Source organism: Pleurodeles waltl, chromosome 7, assembly GCF_031143425.1.
Source record: "Pleurodeles waltl isolate 20211129_DDA chromosome 7, aPleWal1.hap1.20221129, whole genome shotgun sequence".
Classification (NCBI taxonomy): Eukaryota; Metazoa; Chordata; class Amphibia; order Caudata; family Salamandridae; genus Pleurodeles; species Pleurodeles waltl.
In genome coordinates, this window is record NC_090446.1 from 130,447,660 (window position 1) to 130,475,246 (window position 27,587).

The 27,587-nt window shown below is 45.7% G+C and overlaps 1 protein-coding gene across 1 annotated transcript in view; it reads left to right on the forward strand.

Moving 5' to 3' along the window:
* SLC52A3 (solute carrier family 52 member 3) overlaps positions 1-27,587 on the forward strand; it is a 37,773-nt gene that overhangs the window by 5,039 nt on the left and 5,147 nt on the right. The window contains exon 2 of the mRNA XM_069243310.1: positions 23,783-23,906. Coding sequence (XP_069099411.1) covers positions 23,783-23,906 — 124 coding nt within the window. The remainder of the gene's footprint in view (positions 1-23,782; positions 23,907-27,587) is intronic.

The window sequence follows — 27,587 nt, forward strand, 5'->3', positions numbered from 1 at the left end:
ACTAGGTGGCAATGCAGGGCAGGGGACAGTAATAGTGAGCTAGACTTGGACCTCTATCCCTCACACATCCCCTTGCCGAGCATGCCTGCGGCCTGCAACAAGGCACTTGAGAATAAAGATCTAGTTATGTGAGTGACTCCTTTCAGAGTAGGATTGAAGGGATGTGAGAATGCTCCTTCTGTTCCACCCACACAAGTTACATGTTAGGCTAGACCGAGTAGCGTGCTCTGATTACCCACAATATAACATGAAACATACATCGGCAAGACAGTATAAGACCACAGCCCCTTGGAAATGGGCTATAACTCGGGAGGAGGTCTCAATATCGGCCTGGAAACCACAGCTAACATGACTTAGAGTTTCGGCTATTTGGTTGTGAAAATGAGAATAATGCTTCTCACCCTTACTGGAGTGGGATATGTGTAAAGTTGTGGTGTAAAGCTCATGTATCAGCAGTGCTTAATTTGTAAATAAAAACGTGCTGGAGCCCAAAACTCTCCTTTGAAACATGCAGCTGCAACAATTAACTGTGCGAGCACAGAATACTGAGGCAGCGTAATTCTAAAGCTATCTTGGGCCACTTTCATCTTTTTACAGCCACTCCCTGCTCCTTCAGCTCACTCTTGCAGCTTTCTGCTTTCTCCCTTTGTGACGCTTTTCGGTTTTTCTCCCTTGGTCTTCCCCATATGCATCTTTCGCTCACAGTAATGCCTGATGCAGAAAAATAAGGGTCAGCCTAAAAAATAAGAGCTGGTGCCCGCACCAGAAACCACTGGCTCAAAATAAGCATTGTCTATCAGAACTGCCATAGGTGCTTGTGGGAAGATTAAGTCACATTTGAAAAAGGTTGAGGACTTCATGCTAGATAAAAAAACAGGGCAGCCCTAGCCCATACTAGATTTGAGAGCCTGCATGAAGGTAGGGAGAAGCCCGCTGAATTAGTACGGCAGCTTAGATTTCTTGATTATGCAGCATATGCATAAAGAACCCATAAGTAGGGTGATAAAGCAGGGAAGCTACTGCCATTGCTTGCAAGGTCCCCACACCCGGAAACATCAGTACTATCCATCAGAGACAAAGAAGGGAAAGAGATCCATATGCAATTAAACTTTTAGAGATTACTATGCTAAACTATATTCTAATCTTCTAGCATCCCTGACCCTATTTAAAAACATAGAAACTTTCTTGAGCTACACAGCATTCCCCCAAGTGCCTCACGGCACTGTTGAACACTTGACTTCCCCCCCCCCCCTCCCCACCCCCCCCATCTCGGTGCAGGTAACTTATCAAGCAAATTACTTTCTTGCTAGGGGCAAGGCACCTGGCTGTAATGGCCTACCCTTCAAATTTTACTCCACCTATGAATCACTGCTAGTACCTAAATTGCTTAAATTATACAAATAATTGAAGATACTTGGCCATCTTCCAACCATGACTAATGAAGCTTTAGTCACCCCAGTCCTTAATTATGGGCGAGACCCATTAAACTTGTCCTCCTACCAACCAGTATCAAATCTATATATAGAATATAAAACCCTGAATAAACTTCTTGCAGACGCCTGAGCTTCTTCATGAAGACTGTAGTGGCTTAATTCGCAGAAGGAACACTTCCCTGAACATTAGATGGTTCTACCATGTACTGGAGTAGGCCCCCTCGAACCGGCCCAGTTTCGCCTACCTTGCATTGGACTTCAACCAGGACTGTGACACCCTTGATTGGACATACCCGATCAGGGAGCCTGGTAGTTACGGAAGTGGTCGTCTAACAATCGAGTGGATCAGGCCTCTTTACATGACACCAACGGCTATGGCCAGAACTGGCCACCACATATCAGATGCCTACACAATTGCCAGGAGTTTCAAGAAAAAGGTGTCCAGTATCTCCACTTCTGTTTCCCCTTGCAGTAGATCCCTGGGTGTAAAATTGTACCACCAGGGACTAGCCCAGGCAACGCACTGATGGGATGTGTGAAGCCATCTCTCGTTACACAGGTCATATGGTGCTCCACGTTCCTTATGTGGCAGCCAACTTCACGCCAATCTCGAATATCATGCAAGATTTTTGTAGTATCTCCAGCCTGAGAGTCAACCATAGTGATTTATATATTTTCCCATTCAGACAAACGCAACCGTAACAGGGGGTTATGCTAGGCGATCAAACACAACAATGGGCACTGTGTACATTCTGATATTTATGGATTAATATACATCAATAACAGGCTGATCTACTGGATGGCAATCTGGGTAGAACTCTACGATCCAGAAGACCTCAGGTTGCCTTCTTGTCTGCTCTGCCGTTGTCGGCGGATGGCCGCATGTACTAGCAAAAACGTTAGTGCCCCCCACCTCCTTTATTATTTTGAAAACCTACCATTGATAATACCAACACCTTATTTCCAACAACTGGATTACTTATTGGTGGAACTAATATGGAGTGGTGGAGACGAAGAGTGATTTTTACGGATACTTATCCCCAACACGGGTGGTATGGATGCCCTTGACTTTTGAGGGTATTACTGCCCTGCGCAGCTTCAATCGGCGGCTCGCTGTCAGGAGGCCATCACCCATGTGAAACATGGCTTACTGTAGAACAGCTCTGAGAAGGTGATCTCTAAAAAAAAAAAAAAAAAAACTATTCATGGACTCTAAACCTCCTGGAGACCTCCAACACCTTGCTAGGTCAGCAGTCAAAAGCGTGAAGCGGTGCCTTAAATATACACATTCAGCATTATTGTATGTATCATCCATTCCCCTGCAGGGCCTCCAACAAGATTCGACACACTTGTAACTCAAGAGCTGACGCAGTGGGAAGAGGTTGGTTTACATCCAATAGGAAACCGTTATGAGAATGAATTGCCTCGAGACTTACAGATGCTGACCATTATTTAATTTCTACACTAAGGCCAATTTCTACGCTAGGATAAAACACTCACTTAAGAAGTTGTGGCAGACAAATCGTACTAAGCCCACTATGGGCACACCCGTAACTCAAGAGCTGACGCAGTGGGAAGTGATCGGTGTACATACAACAGGAGACCTCTTTGAGGATGAATTGCTCCCTGACTTTCAGATGCTGACCAATAATGCCAATTTCTTCGCTAGCATAAAACACTCCTTCAAGAAGTTGTAGCTGACAAATGGCACTAAGCCCACTATGGGCACACCGTAACTCAAGAGCTGACGCAGTGGGAAGTGATCGGTGTACATACAACAGGAGACCTCTTTGAGGATGAATTGCTCCCTGACTTTCAGATGCTGACCAATAATGCCAATTTCTTCGCTAGGATAAAACACTCCTTCAAGAAGTTGTAGCTGACAAATGGCACTAAGCCCACTATGGGCACACCGTAACTCAAGAGCTGACGCAGTGGGAAGTGATCGGTGTACATACAACAGGAGACCTCTTTGAGGATGAATTGCTCCCCGACTTTCAGATGCTGGCTGGTGCTTATGGTTTACAATAAGGCCAATTTCTTCGCTAGGATAAAACACTCACTTAAGAAGTTGTGGCAGACCAATCGTACTAAGCCCACTATGGGCACACCCGTAACTCAAGAGCTGACGCAGTGGGAAGTGATCGGTGTACATACAACAGGAGACCTCTTTGAGGATGAATTGCTCCCTGACTTTCAGATGCTGACCAATAATGCCAATTTCTTCGCTAGGATAAAACACTCCTTCAAGAAGTTGTAGCTGACAAATGGCACTAAGCCCACTATGGGCACACCATAACTCAAGAGCTGACGCAGTGGGAAGTGATCGGTGTACATACAACAGGAGACCTCTTTGAGGATGAATTGCTCCCCGACTTTCAGATGCTGGCTGGTGCTTATGGTTTACAATAAGGCCAATTTCTTCGCTAGGATAAAACACTCACTCAAGAAGTTGTGGAGGACACATCGCACTAAGCCCACTATACTTGCTGTCATACAACCCTTGTATACTACTGGGCATGGCCGCAGGCTTTACTCGCTTGGCTTTACAAAGCTATGCCTGAACATACCGGGGTTTCCCTTCAGTCTCTGATGGCAGGAAGCACACTCTGGCTGTATCTACAATAACAAAAAGTGGCTGAAAACCTTTGACTATCCACGGCAGGTTTCCAGAAATGCCCTCTTCAAGTTCATTCAGTTTATCATTTTGTACAGGGCCTAAGTCACGCCACATAAACAGAGTCAAATCTAGCCTGGAGCCACGCAAATTGCCCCAGCACATGATGTCGGCTTACTTAAAACTCTGAGTTTAGGGTGGCAGTGCTGAGTAGCATATCTCTAGTGACGGGAAAAGTAAATCTAGACTATCTGGAGCCTGTATTCCAGATCCCAAAAAGCCAAAGTTACAACAAAATTTACAGATCTTGCACTTTTGATGGGCGAGCTATAACTATGCCACGAAAGTCCACTGCGAATCCACTATTTGCACCTGGTTATAAGACTTGACATATTAGACCGAAGCGGAAAGTAAAGCACCCCATAGAGAGATAAAACAGGAATTGCGGAAACTGCCAATTTCAATTCTATGGGATAAACTCCTGCGGGATTTGAAAGAATATGGGAACGATGATGATAAACCGCCTCGACGTAACCGGAGTAGTGTCTTTTTTTGCATGGAAATAATATTGTGATTGTACTCCCTATAATGCTCTGTTTAAATTTTAAAATGCAATAACATATTATTTTAAAAGAACAGTAAGTCAGGTTCACCACCTCGTGATTATTTGTGACACTCCAGAAAACTTGGTAAAACAATTCTAATATTAGAAAAACTGCGAAATGTCTTTAAGGCCCAAAGCACTGGAATAAAAGGCACCACATTATTCCCAAATTGAAAACAGGTCACTTCTCACCAGCTCCTTCTTCGTTTAAAAAATAACTCAAACACTACCTATAGCACAAACTAAAGTAGCATTTGCAGGCCAAACCCATTTATAGATATATCTGAGCCACAGTGGAGCCGAGCCATGACTCTGAACTGGTCCAAAGAGACAAAACTCTAGTCAAGCCATCAAAAGCTTTGGCATGTAATTCACACAACAAATGTCATACAAATACAAAAAAGTTTCTTCAACATTTGTTTTTAGAATTAGTTTGTTGGGTCATATTACTATATTGGGTACTATGTGCTGAAAGTACTAGATTCTACCCATGAATTTAGAAAGATTCAATACTCCTGTAGTATCCCAATTGCCCTGACGTTGCCATGACTGAGCCTAGAGCCATTTCAATCTCTTATATGTGTATGTTTATATCTGGTGCAATACTGTAATACAATAAACCATTTACTAATTAGGATCTTATATAGCTCACATTCTGAACTGACTTACCTTAAGGTGTCCTAAATTTAAAAGTCATGGAAAATGAGCAGTAGTGAAGTTAAGTTATTTACCTAGATTCACATAATTTGCGTGACATGCGAAAGCCGGATTGTGAGCTCTAGGTTTTCCTGATTATGGAGCCTACAGTTCAGTATCTGGTGAATAGCTCCTTTTCTCCCTAGCTTGACACCAAAGAAAAACTCTCTTTGTTTATTTCTCTTTCAGGAGCACATGATAAACCAATCTCACACTGTAAAAGTTAGTATGATGTAGTTACAGATATGGACAAAAAGAGAATCAAGCAAACTAAATATGGTGACAATGTGTATGTACTGTTTCCCAAAATCACAATGTTAAGTGTAAGGAAGAAGCAGCATTGCATTCATGACGGAACTCCATTGGCTAACCCTTGCCGGCAAGCACCATCTTCAAAACTAGCTGCATTATTTTCAAAGCTACCACAACCAGCAACCCTGTTTATCTGGCAGACAAGCTAGCCATCTCTGGTGGATCTCGGCACGCCAGCAGCCAGGACACCATCACACTGTAATGTAATGTAACGTGAATTTGTAGAGCGCTGCTTGTCGCACATGAGGGTATCTAGGTACTAAGTAGGTGAGTGTAGGCATATGGTGAGGCTGGGGCCAAATACAGGCAGTCTTGATGGTCTTGCAAGAAAACAAATTGAAATACAGCATCTTGCAGAATACAAGAAGTGAGGAGGAGGTCCTAATGTGTAAGGGGAGTCGTTCCAGGATTTGGAGGCTTGGAAGGCGAATGTCGACCTCCCGTTCTTCTGTGGATGCAGGCTGTATGGACGAGTGACAGTGATGCTCATCAACATTGTCTGGTGGGTTAGTGGAAGTGAAGATGGTGATTGAGGTATGCTTCTGTACAGGGAGCCATTGGAGCCCTCTGAGGGGTGGTATGGATATGGCGTGGGAGGTTGATTCTGGCGGCAGAGTTTTGGATGGTTTGAAGTCTGTTAAGAAGATGGGTTGGGATGCTGGCGTAGAGTGCACGGCTGTTGTCTAATCTGCTTGTGATTAGGGCCCACATGATGGTACATCTGATGTCCAGTGGGAGGCACTTGAAGATTTTACATAACATGCAGAGGATTTAATAACATAAGGAGGTAAGGACGTTGGCCTGGGACTTCATGGTGAGATTGGTGTCCAAGATGAGGCCTAAGTTCCCAGCGTGGTCGGTGGGTCCAAGATGGGCCAGCTAGCACATGGACTCCTAGGGTGAGCTCTTATTCCCAAAGATCAGCTCTTAAGTTTTGTCGGTGTTGAGCTTGAAGCAGTTTTCTTTCATCCAATTGGCCACGCTGGTCATGCACTGTTTGAACTTTGTCTTGGTGGTGACGGTGTTGTCTGAGAGGGAAAAATGAGTTGGGTGTCGTCAGCGTAGGAGATGATGTTGTGCAGGATTTTGTGGCATTCTAGGTGGTAAAGAGTTCTCTATTGATGGTCTTCTCAATTACCTTGGGTGGGAAAGGAGAGCAACAAGATAGGTCTGTAGTTGCTGAGTACTTTGGGGTCACCTGAGGGTTTTTTGAGGAGAGCGGTGACACTGGTGTGTTTCCAGCTATCTGGGAAAGTGGCTGTCTTGAGGGAGGTGTTGATGATGGAAGTTAGTGCAGTGCTGACTATGGCTCTTCTCAGGTTATAGATTTGGTGGAAGCAGGGGTCTGTGGGAGCCCCTGAGTGGACAGTCTTTATTATAGATGCAGTGTCCTTGATGGATAGAGGGTTCCATGCTGTCAATTGGCAATCTTTGGTTGATGAGCTCAGCATGCTGAGAAGGTCGATGGGGGGGTAGCTGGGGTTTGAGGTTGCTGCAGATCTTTGTGGGTTTTTTTATGGAAGAAGTTGGAGAGGTTGTTGCTGAATTCTTGTATGGGGCTGATGGTTTGAATTGTGGCTGTTTGGCTGATGGTGGTGAAAAGGTATTTGCTGTAGTTGGAGCTAGATTTATTTCTGAGGGTAGGAGCCTTTTCCTTGATCTCTTTACTTGATGGTTATATCGTCTAACTGTGGGTTAGTAGGTGTTTCTTGGAGTGGTTCCTTGAGTGCTTCATCATTTCCTTTTGAGTTGTTTGCAAAATCTCTTGGATTGTCTGAGATCAGCATTGTACCAGCTAGCTTGTTTGTTGGATCTTTTGGGTTTGGTGTTTTTCAGGGGGCCAAGGTACTGGTGCAGGTGGTGATCCAGTTGTTAAAGTTGTTTGTGTTGATGATTAAGTTCTTTGTGGATCTGGGTAGTTTAGTTCGAGGGTGTTGAGCCATTCCGCTTCTGTAACTTTCTTCCAGCAGCAGCATGGGGGTATTGCTAGACTCTGTAGGGGTGGTCAGTGGCCCTGTTATGTGGAAATGAATGATGGAGTGGTCCATCCATGTGTGTGGACTGATGTGGCTAACTTTAATCTTGTCGCTGGAGTAGAAGACATGATCCAGGGTGTGTCCGATTATGTGGGGAGGGCTGTGTATGAGCTGGGTGACGCCGATATTCTGTAGACTTTCAAGCAAGACTGTGGAGTTGGAGTCCATGGGGACCTCGAGATAAAAGTTGAAATTGCCTAGGAGTATGAAATCTTTGCTGCCCATGGCGAGGGGTGCAGTGAGGTCGGTGAGCAGGGTGATGAAGTGGGTGCGAGGTCCTGGGCTCCTTTGATAGCAGCTTTACTGTCCATCAGAAGCCTGAAGTGCGTGTGTTCCATAAAAGTGGCTTCTGGGTCAGGGTAATAGGTACACTTGCTGGTGTCTCTGTAGATGATTGCAAGTCCTCATCTTGGTTTATGGGGTCAGTCCTGTGCAGGATTTTCTATCCAGTAGGGATTGCTGCGGTGATGCCCGGTGCTGATGCGGTGCTGAGCCAGTTTACGGTGCAGAGAAGGAGGTCTGTTGCATTGGAGTAGATGAGGTCCCAAATCTTGATGTGTTGAGGAACTTGCATGTGATTGAGTGTTGTGCGGGGTGGGTGTGTGTTGCTGTGTGAATGCGGGTCTTGAGTTCTCACTTGGTAAGGGATGCGGTGTGTGTGAGTAGTTGGAGCGGGTGTGTGGAAGGAGGCAAAGGGGCCTACTGTGGACTTACTTGTGGCTCAGCAGCAGCATTTGCAGCAGCATCCAGAGTTGAGCAGGTGGAGTTTATCAACGGTGTAGTTGTGGAAGGCGTTTGGACCAGGGCTCCTGGTGCTGGGTGCGATCCAGGCATGGACGAGCGCAGATGGGCTTGCCTTTGGCATGTCCGCTGAATGTGTATGCTGTGTGGCCACACTGCAGCCTCCATTAAGTAGGGCCTTGGAGAGTGGGAGGAGTGGGGTGGGAAGTAGGTGGGCTCAGCAAGAGCGGGAAAGTCCACGAGGAGAGCAGGAAAGTCTGGCGGGAGTGCCAAGGTGGAAAAACATGATCGATGAAGCTAGTTGGGGGGCAAAAACTGACAAAAGAGACCAAGATGCAAAACAGAGCAGTAAGAGGTGCAAAATATGCAATAAGGGGCAGTTAAGAGGAACAAAGTTTGCATAAAGGAACAGTTAAACAGAGACAAGGGGCAGATAGAACAGGTGGCACAAGCAAGGAAGAGTAGTTACCGAGTCGGGCGGAATTAGCAGTGAACATGTAAAATGGCTGGAGACAGACACCAATACGGTTTAGAAGGGAAAGGTCAAGGTCGCACTGAAGCAGAAGAGATATGCCTGGACACCTGCTCTTTTACACTGCAGTCTAAGAAGTGTGTAAGAAAAAAACAAGACAGTGGCCTTTCCATCTATGCACCCAGATTTGGAATAACATCTAGGTATCCATTGGGACAGGTTCAACTTTGCTCCAATTTCTGTAAGATTTGAAGACTCACCTCTTTAAAGAACACTACATCAGAATGTAAAAATAACCATTACACCTTCCACAGCCAGATTCTGTTTCTCTTACTCATTCCCTTTATTCCTATTTACCATACACAGTGTTCTGCTGCCTTTTGGCTGGGTTTGTGGTACAGAAAAAACATATTCATACTTATATTTATAAATGGCATGAAGCACCCCATGGTGTACATTGTAAGAATATTGCATGTTACCAAGGAGTTCTGTGACTATATAGAGAAACTAGGCTGAAGGCTGGTTCTTTCACAAGGTCATCGAATCCTGGGGTGACTTTCAATATACTTTTAATGTATGGCAGAGGGTATTTTATTCCTTCTACTACATAATAACACTGTCTCCGTTCCTTTTTTAAGTCCATTATAGTTTTTTTTTTTTTTTTTTTTTTTAATATACAAGTGATTTTGCAAGGACAGGCAAAACCTAAAAACATCATAAGCACGAAAAGCCAGTTTTCCTTTTTTGTTAAAATTTCAGCTAAAATAATGCTGCATGTTCTGCCTTTCAACCTGAATTCTGTCTCTCGCCAAAGACATTTTGACCTCACAACTCCGATGTAATAAATTATTACAGTTGAGCAGCTACGCAATTTTCTTATTCCAGGTGACTAGAGACGTCACAATAATGAAATATAATTGACTGTAATAACGGTATTAGAGCTTAATACTGGGATTTCAGGGTTCCCTGTATTATTGTATGTTAATATCACTTGCCTGTAACGTCTCTGCAAAGTAGAATTCCAGCATCTCAATCAATGCTCTAGAGCCTGTGCTCAGGTAATAAACCTATTGAAAAAACAATTCACCTTTAATGCACATGCTATGGCTTTCATGGCCACTGAGGACTTACAAAATCATATATTTCCACCAGAATGTATTAGACAGCTCTCTAGAAATGACCCAATCAGCCATACAGTTGGGTATCAATATGCTCACAAGAATGTGTCCCACAGGCCCACCTTCTAAATATTGAACTGCAACTTCCAGAGTGCAGCACAGCGACTCAAAACATCATAAAGGTAGTTAGATGGGGAATTAGTATATTGTAGCTATAGTCCACTTTCTCTGTTAGCCTTGCTGATAATGTAAAAAATCGATGTCGAGCAGTGTATACTGTTGTGGGCGATATTTTTGCATTTGCTATTTTGACATACAACTGTCACAAAAGCAAAGACCACGACAAATCAGAGACCGTCTAACACCAGCACACACTAGACAGGACTCTGAACATAGACCCAACACAGCCCGAAAAAAAGAAAAATTGTCTGTTAAGGCATCTAACAAAACTTTCTTCCATGAGCACCGAATTGAGTAGATATGCAAGTAATCTGGTATAGCCTTCTGGCCTCAGCAAAAAAACAAAAAAAACTCACAACTCATTGAAACTGAACTACTCACCCAGAGTCCAAACACCTTCGCAGAAGAATATCAGCCTTTGATCTGCAGTAGAGACGCTTGGAAAATCATGCTTTGGATTACTGAAGGAAGCTGCTATATGGGCTCCTGGGAGATTGTGCCAAGTACTAGTACTAATTAACAATACCGATAGCAACACCTGCAAAACTGCAGCTCGGCTAAGGACTGTGTAATAAATCTTCAAAGGTATACATGACATTACGTGTCATTATGCAAAATGCTGATCTTAGCACAAACTGCATCCTTGCATCGATTTTCATGCAAACAACCGGGGCTCATGTTCGGTTTGTTTACAGTGGTCCGGTACTCCCGCAATAGGATTTTTACCCGAATTAAACCTCAATTATTCGATGTGGTGTAAAAGCATAATCTGGGCATTTTAAGTAACAAACATAGCAAGCAATCCTGGCAATTATGCAAAACTACACCTGTGCAAACAAAATTCACCCGGTCTTACTGCAGACGTACTGTCACACATATTTAAAATATAATTTGTGTAAATAGTTAAAGAACGAAAGCACCCTCTTGAAATTTAATATGTGCCCTTTTTAGGTTGAGCAAAGCAGCGCGCAAGCGCTGCTCTTCCGACGTGTTGGTATGTATCTGGGCTTTTAACCACGCCCACCGCACCCCATCACTTTCACTGTTCCTGGGCTTGCCTTTCAAAAATACTTTGTTACGGGGGAGCGCAAAGCGCTCCGTCTCGTGTTGTAATCTCTCTTTGGGCTTCAAACCACGCCCATGTCACGTCAGTGTCTTTCATTGGTTCGTGAGCTTGTCTTTTAAAATCTGCTTGCTTCCATTTGTGAAAGGCATGCATAAGTCATGCCTTTTCCGGTGTTTAGCCCTCCTCGAGTGCATCGCCCAATTACTGAAAACATACGAAGCTCCACGCTTTCCGACTGGTTTCTGGACTACTTTTTCTCTTTTTTCATAGCACGATCTCACTGGGCAGAAGTCGAGCGCTTTGCATGACATCGACCCTGTTACATAGTTAATTGCACTTTTGCCGGTTACATGGATAATTGCACTTTTGCCGATAGGTTTCACTGCGAGTGAACTTTTATTTCCCTTTGTGTGTCTGCTTTGCACTGACGGCGGCCGTCAGCTCGCTTATGTGAAACTTTTTCTTTTCATTTTATAACAGTTAGTTATGTGAAACTGTTTTATTTTCATTTTCAATTTACGTGGCAAGAAAAGTCCGGTTAGGAGTTTACAATGCTAATTGCTGTAGCTCAAGCAAATGCAAGACCAGTGGCATTGCAAATACTTGTTTTTGTTGGTAAATGCTTTACGTTTGTCCCTCCCTAGGGAGGTTTTGTTACCACCTTGGCCATTGACCCTGTTACATGGATAATTGCACTTTTGCTGATAACGTTGACTGAGAGCGAACTTCTTTTTCCTTTTGTCTCTCTCTTCATGCTCACAGCAGCACTTTGAATCGAATCGCTTATGTCAGCTGTTTTACTTTTTATTTTCAGTTTGTGTGGCAAGAAAAGTCCAGTTAGGAATTTACAACGCTAATAGCTCTACCTCGAGCAAACGGGAGACCCATTTCATTGCAAATGCTTGTTGCCTATAGCAGTGGTTGGGATGCTGAGCTGGGCTCCGAAAATAGTTTGTTATTCACATTGTACATATGGGCTGAGCCACAGCTATTTAGTCCAAGCGACAAAAGCCAGGCTCATTCCTCACCTGACTCGCCCTCCGACACATGGCAGATACAAGATGGCCACTTGTACGCTTGAAAGTATCCATTCCAAAGTCATCCCTGCAGATGCATTACCTACCGGGCACCTGCAAAAGCCCAGTCACCGACCTCCTGATTGCAGATCAGGGTTGCTGGGGGTGACTCTTTCCTGCCACCCTCCAACTCCCCAACACAAATCCGTGGGCCTTGGCGAGCTACGATGGCGTCACCAGAAGAGAAACAACAGGAGGACATTTTGTTTATTTGCTAAAACATCCTGGGTCGTATTTATTTAACCATGTAAATAAGGAAAGTAAGCATCAAATTAGTGAATTAAGAAACATGAATTTTTAAGTGGATAAAGAAAAGTGTGGGAACTGTGATCCTTCGTACAATGGAGGCGTGAGCGGGGTCAGAGACATGGCTAAAAAGAACAAAATATTCTGCAACATTTTTGTTCGACTTTCACTTACAGGTAAATTCATACATAATACACACACCATAAATGAAAAAGAAATTCAACTTAAATGTATTTGTGGACAATGCATTATTTTCGTAGGACAGCTTGGCTGGTTAATGCGATCACTTCAGATGCTTGTAAGTAACCGGACGCCCACATGCCCATTCCTTCCAGGCAGCAGACACATTAGAGGAAAGACCTGTTTCCACCTCAGGTCCTTCTCCCTTCGCTCTCTTTTCCACAGCACTCAACCGTCACGGAACGGTTATTTATTTATTTTTTAATCTAAAAAACGTGGGAACTGTTTCGATCAGTTTAATAAAGCTTTGGAGCGCCGTCCCCCCGCTCACTTCGATCTCGGTTTTAACATTCATTTATCCATGGCCAGCTGTGAGGTCCTCCTTTTCCACGCAGGAAACTAATATTATCGTGCAGGACCAGCATCACCTCGTAATCTGATACTACATTCTTTTTTGTTTTTGAGAAAGTACAACATTCTTTCAGAGACAAAAGGTTGCCCTCCATGCGGACCAGTTTTCCACTTTTTACATGGGTCTGAGCGCGTCAAAATCGCCCTCTAGGATCTGTTCCTGGACATTAGATCCAAAGTTATTTCCCAAGCACTGGCATAACGAAACTTGAGGGGGGCCCTTGTATAGTACATGGAGGAGCCCCCTTTCGAACACATTCAGAAGCTCTCGGGCCATGGTACTCTGCTGAGGAGCCCCCTGGAGTTTGGGACTCACGCAGGAGTTCCCAAGGTCCACTCTGGCGGTAGCCAGGGGACTACCCTGTGGAGCATCAAACGAGCCACGGAACCAACCTGCCTCCTGGAAGCCAAGAACCACCCAGCCCAGACCGTGGGAAAAATTCTGTCAAATTAAACCTGATTGCTTCTGCTGTGAAATTTAGAATATCCTGGAATAATCCTAATCATTGGCCCCATCCACGCAACAAGCATTGACAAAGCCAATAGGCCTTGCCTATACAAGTGCTATTAGCTTTGCCAATATGTTTTAGCCATGATGTACACTAGCGAGCGGGTGTTCAGCATGGCTAAAAGTTAGTGGGGTAAAGGAGAGTGGCTTGAAGTGAAGTGTCGGAAAGTGGAGTACAGTGGAGTGTTATGGAGTGGTTTAGAGTGGAGTGGCGTGTTGTGGAGTGTCTAGGAGAGAGTAATAGAGCTGACTGGTGTAGAGAGTTGTGGAGTGGTGCAGGGCAGAGTGGAGGGGACAGGTGGGTGTTACGTAGAGTAGAGCATTGTAGAGTGACAGAGCAGAGTAGATTATTGTAGAGTGGAGTAGTGTAGGAGAGGCATGTGGAGTGGCTTATATTGTCACAGAGTAGAGTGGCATAGAGTGGAGTGGGCTGGTGTTGTGTGGAATAGTAGAGTCGAGTTGTGTGCAGTAGAATAGAGTGGAGTAACATAGTATGGTATACCATAGAGGGAGTTGTGTAGAGCGTCGTAGAGTGGAATAGAGTTTTGTGGAGTGGATTAGAGCAGTGGTTTCCAACCTGTTTTTCGGGGACCCCTGGGGTCCGCGAAACCTCCTCAGGGGGTCCGCGACTGCTTAGAAAATTAAATAATATTAACAGATTTGGTTCCTAGCTTTCAATACTGACTCAGTGAGGGGTCCCCAGATTCCAGTTATGATTAATTGGGGGTCCCCGGGTTCCAGTAATGATTAAGTGGGGGTCCACAGAAGTCAAAAGGTTGGGAACCACTGGATTAGAGTTTAACGGAGTAGAGCAGTGGTTCCCAACCTTTTGACTTCTGTGGACCCCCACTTTATAATTACTGGAGACCGGGGACCCCCACTGAGTTTTTATTGGAATCCGAGGACCCCCCCCCCCCATTGAGTCATTACTGGAAGCTGGAGACCTAATCTGTTAATATTATTTAGTTTTTTAAGCAGTCACGGACCTCCTGAGGAGGCTTCGCAGACCTCCAGGGGTCCCCAGACCACAGGTTGGGAACCACTGTTGTAGAGTACAGTGGTGTAGAGTACAAAGGTACTTAGGAGATTGCTCTGAGCCACTGCTCTCTTCATCACTGCAGAGTGTTTCAGAGTAGAGTGCAGTGGCATAGAGTGGAGCGGTTCAGGGTAGAGTGGTGCAGGGTCGAGTGTAGAGTTGAGCGGTATAGAGTGCAGTGGCGTGGAGAGCAGTGGTGCAGAATAGATTAGTGTGGCTTGTAGTGATGCAGAGTGTAGTAGCATAGAGTGCACTGGCGTAGACTTCAGTAGAGTTGAGTGGTGCAGAGTAGAGCACAGCAGTGTAGATAGCAGTGTTGTAGAGTACAGTGGCATAGAGTAGCGTGGTGCTGAGAGCAGTGGTGTAGAGTACAGTGGTGCAGAGTATAATAGAGTGGTGTAGAGTGCAGTGATTTAGAGCGCAATGGTGTAGTGGCGTAGCTTGCAGTGGCATAGAGTGACATTGAATTCAGTGTCAGAGAGTGCAGTCTTGCTGAGTAGAATGTCGTAGAGTGCAGTGGTGCAGATTAGAGTGGTGCAGAGTAGAGTGGTGCAGAGAGCAGTAGTGTAAAATACAGTGGTGTAGAGTGCATTGGTTTTGAGTAAAGTGTTGATTGCATTGGCATAGAGTGCAGTGATTTAGAGTAGAGGGCAGAGTGTAGAGTAGTGTGGTGGACAGTGGCATCGAGTGGTACAGCGCATTGGTGCAGTGGCGTAGAGTTGGGTGGCATAGAGTGTGGCATAGACTGTAGAGTGCAGTAATGTAGAGTAGATTGTTTCAGAGTAGGGTGAAGTGGCGTAGCGAGGACTTACAGGAGGTGTTACAAAGTAAAGTGGTGTAGAGCAGAGTGGAGTGGTGCAGGGTAGAACAGAGTGGCGTGGAGTGATGCAGAGTGTAGTGGCATAGAGTGCATTAGTGTAGAGTGGCATAGAGTAAAATAGTGCAGTGCCATAAAGTGCAGTGGGAGAGAGTGCAGTGTTGTGGAGTAGACTATTGTAGAGTTCAGTGGTGTATAATAGGGTGGCATAGAGTGCATTGGTGTGGAGTACAGTGCGAGAGAGTGGTGTAGAGTGTCGTATTGAGCAGTAATGTAGAGTACATAGACACAGAGTGGAGTGGTGTTCCAGAGTACAGTATAGTGGCATAGAGTGCAGTGGTGCAGAATAGACTGGTGGAGACCACAGTGGCATAGAGTGCATTGATTTTGAGTAAAGTGGTGTAGAGTGCATTGGTATAGAGTTCCATGGACCAGAGCAGAGTGGAGTGGTGCTGTGTCCAGTGGCACCAAGTAGATTATCTCAGAATAGAGTGGAGTGATGCATGGCAGAGAATAGTGGTGTAGAGTGCAGAGTAGGGCAGAGTGGCATAGAGTGGGTTATAATAGAGTACAGTGGGGTAGAGAGGAGTGGTACAGAGTAGGGGGCACTGGCATAGAGTGCAGTTTTGAATAGTAGTGTGGCATAGAGTGGATGGTGCATGGAAGAATAAGTTACTTACCTTTGGTAACAAATTATTTGATAGAGGCTCTATCTAGCTGCGGATTCCTTACCTTAGAATTCCCTGGCGTCAGCTTAGAATCCAGAACTTTTCTGCTGAGCAGTACCCTCCGCACGCCGTCCGGTGGCGCCATTCAGATCCGCGAGTGTCATCTGGCTCCGCTTGGCGTCGTCAATGTCGTTGAAGCAGTCTGTGACGTCACGGTCTTCTATATAGGCACCACCCTGGCGCGCGTACGTCAGTTCTTTTCCACAACTTCCCACGCCAGAAGGGCAGAGTCATGGAAGAACCAACTTTTTCTGATTATCTGTGCTAAATGACATTCCCTGGAAAAAGGGTAAAAATCTGAAAATACTTAGTATATATCCGCAGAGCGGGGAGGCATGAGTGGGTGTAAGGAATCTGCAGCTAGATAGAGTCTATACCAGATATCCTGTTACCGAAGGTAAGTAACTTGTTCATCTGATAGAGACTTCTAGCTGCAGATTCCTTACCTTAGAATAGATACCCAAGCCATAACCTCCTGGCGGTGGGCTGTGGACCTTTACTTTAAACAAGGAAGTCCTGTAGGATCGAGCGAGCAAAATGCCCCTCTCTTCTCACCTGGCTATCCAGGCAGTAGTGCCTTGCAAACGTGTGCAAGGAAGCCCATGTTGCCGCCTGGCAGATGTCTAGAACTGGCACGCCTCAAGCTAATGCCATGGTAGCAGCTTTCCCCCTTATAGAGTGAGCTCTCAAGCCCTCAGGAGGCTGCTTCTTAGCCAACGCGTAGCAAATTTTAATACAGAGAACAGCCCAGCGTGAAATGGTTCATTTCTGGGCTACCCGACCCTTCTTTGCACCAACGTACCCCACAAAGAGTTGGTCATACGGTGGAGCAAAGAAGGTGGGCAGGGTGATGTTTTGACCCAGATGTAAAGGGGTCACCACCATGGTGAGGAAAGAGGCACGAGTTCTGAGGACTACCATATCAGGATATATCGTGAGATACAGTGGTTTTGATGATAAAGCCTGCATCTCACTTATTCGCCTGGCAGATGTGATCGCCACTAAGAAAGCTGTTTTGATGTGAGCAGCGGGAGAGGACAATTATGTAAAGGCTCAAAAGGAGCACACACTAGAAAAGTAAGCACTAGATTAAGGTCCCACTGGGGCATAACAAAAGGCATAAATGGAAACTTATGTACAAGCCCTTTTAAAAATCTCTGTACAATAGGAGACTTAAACAAAGACTGTTGATCAGGCAATCGGAGAAAAGCCGATAAGGCAGAAAGATAGCCCTTAAGAGTCCCTAAGGAGGAACCCTGTTGGGCGAGTGTCAGAATGAAAAGAAGGATATTAGAAAAAGAAGAAGAAAGAGTATCAATAGACCTCTCTGTACAATATAATACAAAATGCTTCCAACGGCAGGCATAAGCCGTCTTGGTAGAGGGACACCTGGCTGCCAGAATTACATTACAGACTTCGGGAGGGAGGTCATAAACCATCAACTGCCACCGCTCAATCTCCATGCATGAAGCCGCAGAGTTGGCAGGTTTGGGTGGAGAACCTTCCCCTGCTGCTGCGACAAAAGATCCTCCCGAAGAGGTAACCTGAATGGAAGACTGATGCTCATTTTGAGAAGCTCTGGATACCAGACTCTTCGTGCCCAATCCGGAGCCACTAGGAATACTTGGGCCCGGTCGTTCTTGATTTTCTTGAGAACTCTGGGCAGAAGTAGTATGGGCGGAAAGGTGTACGTACTGGAGGCCTGAACTCCAATCGCAACGAAAAGCGTCACCTATCAATAGCCGCCTTGGAAACTCCAATGCACAATACTGCTGACATTGCGCCTTCTCTTCAGAGGCGAACAGATCTACCCAAGGCTGTCCCCACTGCTGAAAGAGTCCTTGTGCCACCTCCGAATAGAGACACCATTTGTGATCCACTAAGCATTGCTGGCTGAATTTGTCCGCTCTGCCGTTCAGAGAACCTGCCAGGTGGTGAACCACCAGGGTTATGCCCTGGTGTTTCAGCCACGTCCAGAGATGTAGAGCCTTTTGACAAAGGGTCCATGACCCCACACCACCCTGCTTGTTGCAGTACCACATTGCGGTAGTGTTGTCTGGGAACACCTGCATTATCTTCCCTTTTCCAACAGGAAGAAATGCCTTTAATGCTAGCCAGATCGCCCGGTGCTCCATTAAGTTGATATGGAGCCCGGATTCCGCCGGAGACCAGAGGCCCCTGATCTCAGCCTATCCCAGATGGCCGCCCCATCCCAGAAGTGACGCATCTGTCACCACTGTAAGATCTGGTTGGGGAAGGGAGAGGAGTCTGCCTTTGACCCAATCGCAGTTCACTAACCACCACTGCAGATACTTTGCAGTTCCCTCCGAGATCTGAACCATTTCAATAAGATTTCCCTGATGCTGTGCCCATCGGAACTTCAGGTCCCACTGCAGAGCCCTCAAATGCAATCTGGCATGTTTGACTAACAGGATGCAGGAAGCCATGAGTCCCAACAGCCTCAGAGTCTGTCTCACTGAAATCCAGGATAGAGGCTTAAACATCAGTATCATAACCTGAATATCCTGGACTCGCTGTTCGGGAGGATAAATCCGAAACTGCACTATATCCAGAACAGCTCCGATAAAAGGGAGCTTCCGAGAGGGAGTCAGGTGTGACTTTGTCACATTAATAGAGAACCCCAGTGAATGCAGGAGGTCTGCCGTAGTCTGAAGGTGGGTGACGAGAGCCTGGGGCATTGGACCCTTCAACAGCCAGTCGTCGAGGTAGGGGAAGACTGAAATCCCTGACCTGCGCAGATGAGCTGCCACCACCGCCATTACTTTGGTGAACACCCGAGGGGCACCGGTGAGACCGAAGGGGAGCTCGGTAAACTGAAAGTGCTCGTGGCCCACCTTGAACCACAGGTAATGCCTGTGGGCGGGCATGATGGGGATGTGGAAATACACATCCTGCAAGTCCAGCGCTACCATCCAGTCTCCTTGGTCTACGGCAGACAAGACCTGAGCAAGAGTGAGCATCTTGAATTTTTCCTTTTTGAGGAAGAGATTGACATCCCTTAAATCCAAGATGGGGTGAAGACCCTTGTTCTTTTTTGGAATCCGAAAGTAGCTGGAATAACAACCACTGCCTACTTCTGACATCAGGACCCTTTCTATGGCTCCTTTGGCCAAGAGAGCCGTAACTTCCACGCGGAGTAAAACCAAATGATCCTCCATCAGCCATTCTTTTATGGGAGGAATAGAGGGAGGGAAAGACAGCAAGGGCAGGGAATAGCCCTTCTGTATGATCTGCAGGACTTATTTGCCCGATGTTATGGACCGCCAGTGAGGGAGATGAAATTGAATGCTCCCTCCAACTGGACAGACATGGTCTTGCAGAACCATACTAGGAGGGTTTGGGCGCAGCGGAAGGCGGGAGCAGGGTGGTGGCCGACCTCTGGCTTGACCATCTGGGTCTGGCGGTACCAAGACCTCGTCCTCGCACGGGATGCTGTGAAGCCGGAGGACGGTGGCTAACCTGTGGTTGGCGTGGTACTGCGCCCCATCCGAAGCCTCGAAAGAAGCGATAGGCAGACTACTGGCGAGCCAGCGCTGAAAGGCCAAGGATCTGGCCGTAGCTCAAGAATCCTTGAACCTCTCAAGCACAGAGTCTGCCTTCTCACCAAAAAGGGGAGAGCCATTAAAAGGCATGTCCATCAAGCTTTACCGGACATCCCCCGAAAAGCCAGTGGAACGAAGCCAGGCATGGCGTCGGAGGGCCACCGTTGATGAAATTGCTCTGCCCAGCGAGTCGGTCGTGTCTAAGCCACACCTGATGGTAAACTTGGCTGCATCTCTCCCATCCTTTACAGCTTGGGTGAGAGTGTCCCATACGCCCTCCGGGACCTGAGGCAGCATTTGTGCCACTGTATCCCATAAAATATGGGAAAACGGCCAAATAGGCAAGAGGCGTTTACCGACCTAAATGCCAGGCTGGAGGAAGAAAACAACTTCTTTCCAAGTTGGCCCAGCCTCTTGGATTCCCTATCCAGAGGGGTCGGAAGGGAAGGCACCACGGGAAGTGGAGGCTTGGACCACCAAGCTCTCCGGGGTAGGCTGTTGGGTGAGGAAACTAGGGTCGTTTGGAACTGGTCTATGGCTGCGGTCGATTGTCCTATTCACAGGAGCCCCTGTGCTAGGTTTGGACCATGTTCCCAGAAGGACATCTGTGAGGGCTTCATTGAAGGGTAACATCGGCTCTGATGTAGCAACCCCCGGCTGAAACACCTCCGTCAGGAGATTAGTCCTGACTGGCACCGTAGGCAAGTCTAGGCCCAAGACCTCAGCTGCCCTACGCACCACCATGGCATAAGATGCCCCCTCCTCTGTAGCCACAGAGGGAGGAGAGAGCATGCCAGCATCTGGAGAAGTATCTGGTCCACTGGCTCCCCCTACATCCTCATATCAGTCTTGTTTATGCTCCAATCCATATTCTGAAAGGTCCTCAGACCCCTCCCACTCCTCTCCTGTGCCTGGCTGTTCTGAATAAGCCTCAGGTACTGATCTGGGCCTAATTGGCGCCTTCAAAGTCGGAATCGGCGTCCTACAACGTTGTTCTGGCTCCAGATCATCCGGACTGAGGATGAGGCTACCACCACCAGGGGGCGCCGGTGGTGGAGGGAGATTCGACGTCAGGCCCGGCGCCGGAGGAGGTCAACAATGAGAAGCCAGTGCCAGTCTGGATACACTATCAGATCCCGGGGTCCCGAACGGCACAAGGCTGAAGCATCCGATGTCGAATCCGATGGGGCCCCTGCTGACCCCACAGGGCACGAAGACACACCCGAGGGTGCAGCCCACTTAACAAAAAAAAAAAGGCGCATAGCCTCGTTAAATTCTTTGATTTGAGCGGGGGTCACTCCAGTTCCCGGAAAGGGACGAAGACGTGGAGTTGGCCCTGGTGACGGCTCTGCGGAGCCACGCTCGGAACGTCGATGTTCCCTATATGTCTCGTCAGCCAACGGGCATGGAGAAGTGGAAGTCCGCATGGACTTCATCTTTTTTGTGCCTCTTACCTGAATGCCCCGGAGACCTCGAATGCGAGGAGATGACTTGGGGCTCCTGGAGCGGTGCCACAACTTCCTCCTAGAGCGGGACTGTGACCTCCTCAGAGTCGCGCTAAATGAAGACGGCTGCTAGAAGTTTGAGAGAGCTCTCTCTCAAGGCCTCCGCAGCCATGGCCCAACAGTCGGAACACAACTTCGAATCGTGGTCCTTCTCGAGGCACCAGAGACAAACCTGGTGAGGATCCGTGACAGACATGGTGCAATGACATGCACCACACAGTTCAAATCCAATCTTTCTCGAAGACATTGCACAGACAATCAAAAAAAAATCCTCGACAAAAACATTGAAAAAAGGGTAGCTCTATCCGGACATACGCTTAACCGACATGGAAGGAAAAGAACTGACTTATGCGGGCTGAGGTGGTGCCTATATAGAAGACCGTGACATCACAGACTGCTCCAACGATGCTGACGATGCCGCGTGGAGCCAAACGACGACACCTGACAGAGCGCGCAGGGTACTTGCTCAGCAGAAAAATTCCGGATTCGAAGCTGACGCAAGGGAATTCTAAGGTAAAGAAGCTGCAGCTAGAAGTCTATCAGATGAGTGGTATTGGTAGAGTGCATTGGCATAAAATGGTGTAGAGTAGAGAGGCAATGAGTTAATTGGTGCAGAATAGAGCGCAGTGACACAGTGTGGAGTAGAGTAGAGTGGTGTGGAGTGGGGTAAAGTGGAGTATGCATGGTGTAGTATGCACTACCTTTCCAGACTACACATCATCTGTTGAAATGACCATTACATTTGGACAGACACAGTTTTATTGATAAAAGTATACAGAGCACAAAAGATAATGTGTGGGAATGCCATCACCAAGTGTATATTTGTTTTGATCATAATAAAATATTTGTTTCCACCACACTTCAGAATTACCAAAAACTATACTTCATTTGTGCTTTTCTAATTTTGATATTTTCTGAAACATCTGCAAGGTTCATTTACAGACATTTAGATACTGTTGTGTGCTAGAAAAGAAAACAACATTGTACAGCCTTCCTCAAGCCCACCTCAGTAGTCAGCATAAATGCCTCATAAATCTTCTCACTGTGAAGTCCGAGAAAGAAAAGTAACCACCAGGATCCCTTTTCCAAATTAATCCTGCTGGCTTAATTGAAAATCCACGAGTTTCAAGCATGGGTGTCAATTCATCAAAATGCCAGGGGTAGCGGAAGTGACATCACACGCCACACCCTTTGACCTTTACTTTGACCTACACACACACGCCTACACAAACGCACACATTCTCACTCACATAAACACACTCTCACCGGCAAGCATGCATACAACATACATTTGAAAGCATTATTTACTTACCCTTGCTGCCAGATACGGTCATATTCCAGCTAATTGTACTCCATTTTTATTACACAAATGGCGATTAATATTATTCACTATTTGAATAGTAAAAAATTGACAGAAAACCAGGAAAGTGGGTCCTCACGGACGATCTGCCTCTGTTTTCCAGGCACTCATTTCTCCACCTCTGAAGCCGGTGGTCGAAAGGGGAAAACCAGGGGTCACGGTTGTGACCCCTGGCGAACCCTAAATGACGTCCATGGTTTGTTACAAATTCTCCTTCATTCATCTATACACAGGTTTCATGTGGTTCCTAAAGTAGTATCTTAGAATTTGGTGAGTGGGCCACAAGTTTTTAGGACAGAAAGAGGTACTGCACCCCCTGGAACAGCCACAGCTTGCTTGCCACCAAACCCAAAGTTGAGAAGATGCTCATACAATGGTGGCTTACAGCTAGCTTTTTTGGTTTTCCAAAGACACGCCTCTAAAGTGTGAGTTTCCTTTTGGAAAATGCACAGGCGTTATCCCTGATGTGGCAAGAGTTTTAACCAAGACTGTGTGGAACATTGTTTATTTTTTCTTGTATGGCACTATGATGCTATTCATGGCGGTCGCAAACAGCAAAAAAAAAGTATAACATGCTGTCGGAATCCCTCCCTTGAACTGTGATTGTGTGGTGGGCAGGATTTCTTTTACAACGAAATCTGCTGAGGCTTTTCCATTGCTGTGACTCTTCCATTAGACATCTGATGGTTTGTGATGGATGACCCTTTGCCATCCAGCTCTAAATGAGGTCCTCAATTATTGTGTTGCAAGTGACTGGAGCAGGGTAAACACGTGTTTCTCTCCTATTTACTCTTTGCTAATCTCATCAGGTCACTTGTCATTTCTTTCATGCTCTGGATCTCTCGTGCCCCCCCCTAGTTCCCTATCTCCACCGGCTTATCTCATGCTCTAAATCTTGATTGTCTCTTTCTGATGATGCTTCAGTTTCTCCTTTTTCTCCCTCATTCTACCCTAATAGGTGTCTCTTTCTCTGCTTTCTGTAGATCCCTATCTATTCGATCTGTCTTCTACTCTTTGCTCCTTGGAGTTCTCCCTATCTCATTATAGATCACTCCTGATGTCTCTCATTCTCTGCAGGTCGCTCCCACTGCTGGGTGCCCTGTCGCTGGCTGGCACAGCGTTTGGATGCTACAACATGGTCACCGCTGTTATGAGTCCTTGTCCGTTCCTGCAGCGTTCACAGTGGGGTGTCGCTCTGATTGTAAGTATTTCTTTGCACCTTATCCCACAAGGGCTACTTCTTTACATCCACTCTCCGCTTACTCTGGATCTAACCACACCACAAACAAATGAATTAGGTTATTGTTTTATTTTCTAGAAAACAATTCAAAAGTTTATCCTGAAGAAGGTTAAGGATATATAGCGAAACACATAGATCCCAAGTTAAGGAATTAAGTATACAAGAACATGTAAAAAATGTAACAAAGTAACGAAGATGTAAGAATTGCATCAATACACAATGAAACATGATTAGTGAATAAATAGAAGGAACATATCCCGGTGTGTATGCTCTCTTCGATTAAAACAGTAAATCTGAACATAGGCTTTTAAAAAATGTATTGTACATTACATGGTTATGTAGCAAAGGTACATTTTCATTATTTATGTCCTTTCTAATATCCTTTACGTTATCAATGAAGAACACTGAAAACGCTTTTACTACCTCTAAAGAAGGTGCCAGTTCGATTTTCAGGGCCAAAGGGTCCAAGAGATTCTGTGCTCTTCTAAAGAAATCTTGAGCGAGTTGTCAGGTATAGCGATCTTATAGTGAATAACTTCCTCTCCGCTGCAAGGCTTTAAAATTAAACTTCTGCAATTGAATGGGATCAACAATTGCTGCTTATACTGCATAATATCCTGTATACCATTTAAAGTTCTTGAAGACAGATTTTTTTCCTGATTTTAACACATGGAAAAATACATCGAATGTTAGAAACGTACTTTTTGTTACGTTTTCTAGACAGGCATCCTGGATATTAAACGTGTGCTTCATAATAGAATTGAAATTGGATACAATTGCATTCTGGCCATTCCTAGACATTTCTGGATCCCTCTTTGCTGTTAAGCCACGGATTTGGTGAAGTCCTGAGCAGTTACATTCCTGTGGACACTAGATTTTGTCACAATAGACTTAGCAGAAGATTGAGAAGGAGGTTTCAGAAAGCCACTGATGAAAAAGGGAATCAAACATGGATCTGATCTTTTCAAATGAATATATGTGTCAATAGCTAAACTTGTGGCACATATTACGGTGCTGGATTATGTCCTTGATTACAAGACGTTCTGATCAAAAGAGAAAAGGCACCTGGAGTGGAATAGGACAGTTGAACAATGTGCATGCCAGCCTGAGGGGCCCTTCTCGTCACATACCCGAAGCACTGATACCATGTCCTGTCCATGCACACGTGTCGCTCTTTACAGTATAGAGGGCAGGTTGTAAAGAGTATGCCCCTGATTATCGAGGCAAGAGTATCAAAGTATACAATTATGGAGGTCAAAATATAAAATCCAATATATTGACTGGTAAGTATAGGTTTTCCATGTCTAACTCTGCATATATGTACCTTGACAACATATATACCTTGAAGGTACACAAATGTGGAGTTAGGAATAGTAAATCTGTACTTCCACTATATGACTTACCTTTCGTTATTTTAACTTTCCGTGGCCGTGTGACTTTCCCTTTTTTTTCACTGTGAGACATATTAAGAGTGTAAGGGCAAATGGTTCACCATATTGATATCAATTAAATACCCAAATACAACAATCATCAACTGACAGGTGGTATACCTGTGCACGGCAGAAGACCCGCCACTGCGCAACAACACATGTGGTAAGGTTTGTAGTACCTTTTGATCCATTTGAGCTGGAAACATTTTTTGTTAAAATCTGCAAGTCATGCAGCAAATGATGGATTATGTGTTCAGTGCAGCCAGTCCATAATTTTGCGGAAAACCCAGCAGCCCCAGAACCACATAATTCCAGAGGCCTTTGTTATAAATAGGTATTGAAGGAGACCCTTGTTGCAGTTCACCTCATACAACCTTTGCATCTCTCCTATCTCTACTCCTCCCTTTAGGCAATATTTTAATTCCACCTGTGTGGGTCTCTTTCCATCTCCCAGTAGTCTCTCTTCACCATTACACCAGCTGATCCCTTTACATCTCAGGTGTGGCGTAGCCTGGGAGCAAGGAATTCATCATATCTCCATTACACCTACGAATCTCTTTACACCTGGGGATGAAGGGTGATGGTGGGCGATCTACACATCACCATTACACCATCTGATCTCTTTACAACTTGGGCGTGGGTGGCAAATGTCGTGGGGGGTCCTCGCATCGCTACTACACCTCCTCATCTCTTGACACTTCCTTGGGGTTAGATAACCATTATATCACTCCTGATCCCTTTGCACCTCTCTGAGGACTCTTATTACCAATACACCCCACTGTAAATGAAAAAGTTTCTTATACATCACTTTGTTTTGTTTTGTTTTGAAAGGACTAGTTGAGATCTGTTGGCTTTGTCAGCATTGCATTAGTAGTGCTCCTCATGGGACCAATGAAAGTTTGTGGGGCGCTTTCACTCATGTTTCCGGGCATTTCTGGTCACTGACAAAATACTTGCCCTTTTTCCTGCGTCAAGGTGCTCAGGATCAGAGTGCAGACCAAGCCTGCATGATAATGCTTATAACCTGAAAAAGTGACGTGTGTTATCAGGGTCCAGAGTCTGCACTTAGGAGCACCTGACAGCGAGAAATAATCATTAGTTCCTTCCACATCCGGGACCCAGAGCCTCCGAGTCAGACTTTGCTCAGAGAGTGCCTTGGATGAAACCAAATGAGCCACACTCTCCCACTCGTCCTTTTTAATTGTTTTATGTTTTGAAAATTTGAAATGATTAGGATGCAAGTGAGGTGGGCGAGACTAAAAAGCGGCATTAAAAAAAAGCAAAGGCGCCAGCATCCTTCATAAAAAGTGTTTACATACTCTTTTTTTGGACCAGGGTCGTATGGACACTGATGCAGGGAGCTCCAGCGCCCCTCTGAAGGTCGGTGTCCTTGTCATTGACCCAGCTCGCACATGCTAATGATCGGCCCACGCTCAGAGGCAAGTCATGGAAGCACCTATCCAGCAGTTACACCAAACCCATCCCTTTGAGCCTTTTTCTCCCGGTCATCTGTCAGTTAGTAGGGCTGTAATCTTGGTGGTACTATTGTTTCAGTGGTGTCCCAGGGCCACTCCTACCGTTGCACAAATCACTTCATTTGTTCATTTGATTCTCCAAGGATATTGAGGGTGGTCAATCAAGGTAGACTTCAGGTTGTAGCATAGGGTTTGGAATTTAATATGGAGACAAGTAATTTACACTGGATAAGCTCAATGTTCAGAGTTATGTCTCAGGAAAAATAGCAGGTATTTTTTTCTATGTAGGAAAGTAGGGCAATAAAACTGTAAACTACACACTGAACAGAAAATCTTAGCATATATGTCTTTTGCAGCCTTTGTGACCTCTCTGGGGTACCATAGGCTTTGTTACTTGACTTAGTCAACGCAGCCGAGGTGAGGTGGCAGCCAGGATGCTACAATGCATTTTTGCCTGTGACATGCCTGCCCTCCTCCTTAGTTTCCCAACAGCTATGGGAGAAATGCTGGATAACTCAGAGAATTTAGGCTCCAAAATTCAGTTGACCGAAAGACTCGAAACTCATGGAATACAAGGGTCCCATCAAGCCGATAAGAAAACTTGTGCTCAGTGGTGGGCTCACAAAATCTCAGTGTCTCTATGTAGGTACAGGGAAGCTTGTGGTGTTGGTCCAAGAGCACCGAGAACAGTTACTCGGGAAACTTTTGCATCGAAACCCCTGAGGTCATTACACTTC